Genomic DNA, 2,218 nt, shown 5'->3' on the forward strand with positions numbered 1-2,218 from the left:
ACAACGGAAGCCTTGAAAAGGACAGGCTAAAAATTGAACCACAAATATCCCGATTTAGACAATAACAAACACCCAAACATAGTCATGCTGATATGCTAGGAACACAAGCCACCTTACATCAATCAATCTATTCTAATTAAAGACTTTCCTTCAAACTACCAGTATATATATCTCATGCCTTTCTCTCATCATTTCAGCAACAATAAGCTTTCAAAGCCGTTCAGAGCCTAGATCACTAATAAAGGCTATGGCGGCCAAGGCTTTTCTTCGTTTCTTCCTTGCTCTTCTTTCTTGCAGCATTGCAGCTGCATCCCGCAGCCCTGGCCCTTCCCGTAGCCTCCTTCAAGCTGCTGCTCCTGCCACTCCCTCCGCCGGGGCTGCTCCTGCCTCTCCTATCGCCGAAGCAGCTCCAACAAATTCTGTCTCTCCTGCCATTCCCCCGGCCGGGGCCGCACCTGCCATCACCACTGCCGGAGCTGCTCCTGCAATTCCTCCAGCGGGGGCTACACCTGCAAATACTACCGCCGGTGATGCTCCTGCGGGGACTGCACCTGTCAACACCACCGCCGGTGCTGCTCCTGCCGCTCCCGCAGGTGCTGCTTTTGCTCGTGCCGCTCCCGACGCTTCTGGTCTAACAGTTTTCGACGTCACAACCTTCGGTGCAAAGGCCGATAACAAGACGGACAATGTCATGGTAAGGACACCGGCATTATTTCGTGCATTAGTGATCGCGCGCGCGGGCAATTCTGATGGGAAGCAAGGAATGGACAGTGTAAATAGGACACCTGAACTTGTTTGCGCTTGCAGGCATTCATGCACGCGTGGATCGCGGCATGCAAGAACAGCACCACACCCTCCAAGGTATTGATTCCAGCTGGAGCATTCGTAGCAGGCCCAACAGTGTTCGCAGGCCCATGCACTAGCCCAAAGCCCGTAACGGTTGAAGTGCTCGGGAACATAGTGGCCACCACAGACCCATCGGAATACGTGTCTCCCGAATGGTTCACCTTTGAACGCGTTGACGGACTCGTGGTTACCGGCAACGGAACTTTCGATGGCCAGGGTGCCGCTTTATGGCCCTTCAACGATTGCCACGGAAAATCCACCCAGTGCGCCTCCCTCCCTTCGGTACAAAACTAAATAAAGTCGAACCTGATTAGATTATCTGGTGAAGGTTACATGACAATTTTTATCTAACTGTTGATGTTATAATTACCTCGCACTTGCACTCTCGCAGTCCTTGAAATTCAATGCAGTGAGTAATGTGATCGTGAATGGCATTAGTTCCGTGAATCCCAAACAATTCCACTTCCATCTCCACGAAAGCAGTAATTTCTCGGCCAGCTATCTGACGATTACAGCCCCCGGGAACAGTCCGAATACTGACGGAATGCACATTGGGTCCACCACTTCGGTGACTGTGTCGCATAGCGTTATCGGAACGGGCGACGACTGCATCTCCATCGGAGAAGGGTCGAACAATGTGACCATCTTCAACATCACTTGCGGACCAGGCCACGGAATCAGCGTGGGAAGCCTGGGGAAGAGGCCGGACGATAAAAGCGTGAACGGGGTTTCCGTCACGAACTGCACATTCAAAGGCACGACCAACGGTGCGAGAATCAAGACCATGGTGGGGAGCAAGCCGGGGGAGGCCAAGTCGATCTTGTATCAGGACCTTGTGATGGAAAACGTGAGCAACCCGGTGGTGATCGATCAGAGCTACGGCACTGCCAAAGTGAGGTTCCAGTCAAATTCCTTGTGGAAGATCAGCGACGTCCATTTCAAGAACATAAAGGGAAGCACGCCCAGTAACGCCGCGGTGTCCTTGGATTGCAGCATCAAGAATCCTTGCGAAGGTGTCGAAGTGGCGGACGTTGATCTGACTTTCATCCCGACGCGCCGCAACACAACGTTCTTTTCCACGTGTGCCAATGCTAAAGCTACCTTTACGGGCACCCTGAACCCGCCGGCCTGTGCCGCGTGAGTCTTTTTTTTTTTTGGGGCGTGCGTACGCAGCTGAGGGCTTTCATCCATGTATCTCTATATTTAATTTTCCGATACATTTAGATCGGTCCTGGACGCAGAATTTTTATTTATTTTGCTAAATAGATGCGTAGGCTAAGATATATTAGTCTTGGTCTGGCCATCCTCCATGGAGCCTCATGTGAATAACGATAAGTTTCTCCATTTTTTATGAAACCTCTTCTTTATGTTA

At 51.0% G+C, this 2,218-nt stretch overlaps 1 protein-coding gene across 1 annotated transcript; it reads left to right on the forward strand.

Moving 5' to 3' along the window:
* The first annotated feature begins 210 nt into the window (after nucleotides 1–210).
* Nucleotides 211–2,218, forward strand: LOC129303264 (exopolygalacturonase clone GBGE184-like). The gene is made up of 3 exons (XM_054942464.1): nucleotides 211–694; nucleotides 808–1,128; nucleotides 1,238–2,218. Exons 1-3 carry the CDS (start codon nucleotides 248–250, stop codon nucleotides 1,985–1,987), a joined length of 1,518 nt encoding a protein of 505 aa, XP_054798439.1. The 5' UTR covers nucleotides 211–247; the 3' UTR covers nucleotides 1,988–2,218.

The sequence above is a fragment of the Prosopis cineraria genome, unplaced genomic scaffold, assembly GCF_029017545.1.
Source record: "Prosopis cineraria cultivar Desert tree isolate PC_DT_omini unplaced genomic scaffold, ASM2901754v1 PC1, whole genome shotgun sequence".
NCBI lineage: Eukaryota > Viridiplantae > Streptophyta > Magnoliopsida > Fabales > Fabaceae > Prosopis > Prosopis cineraria.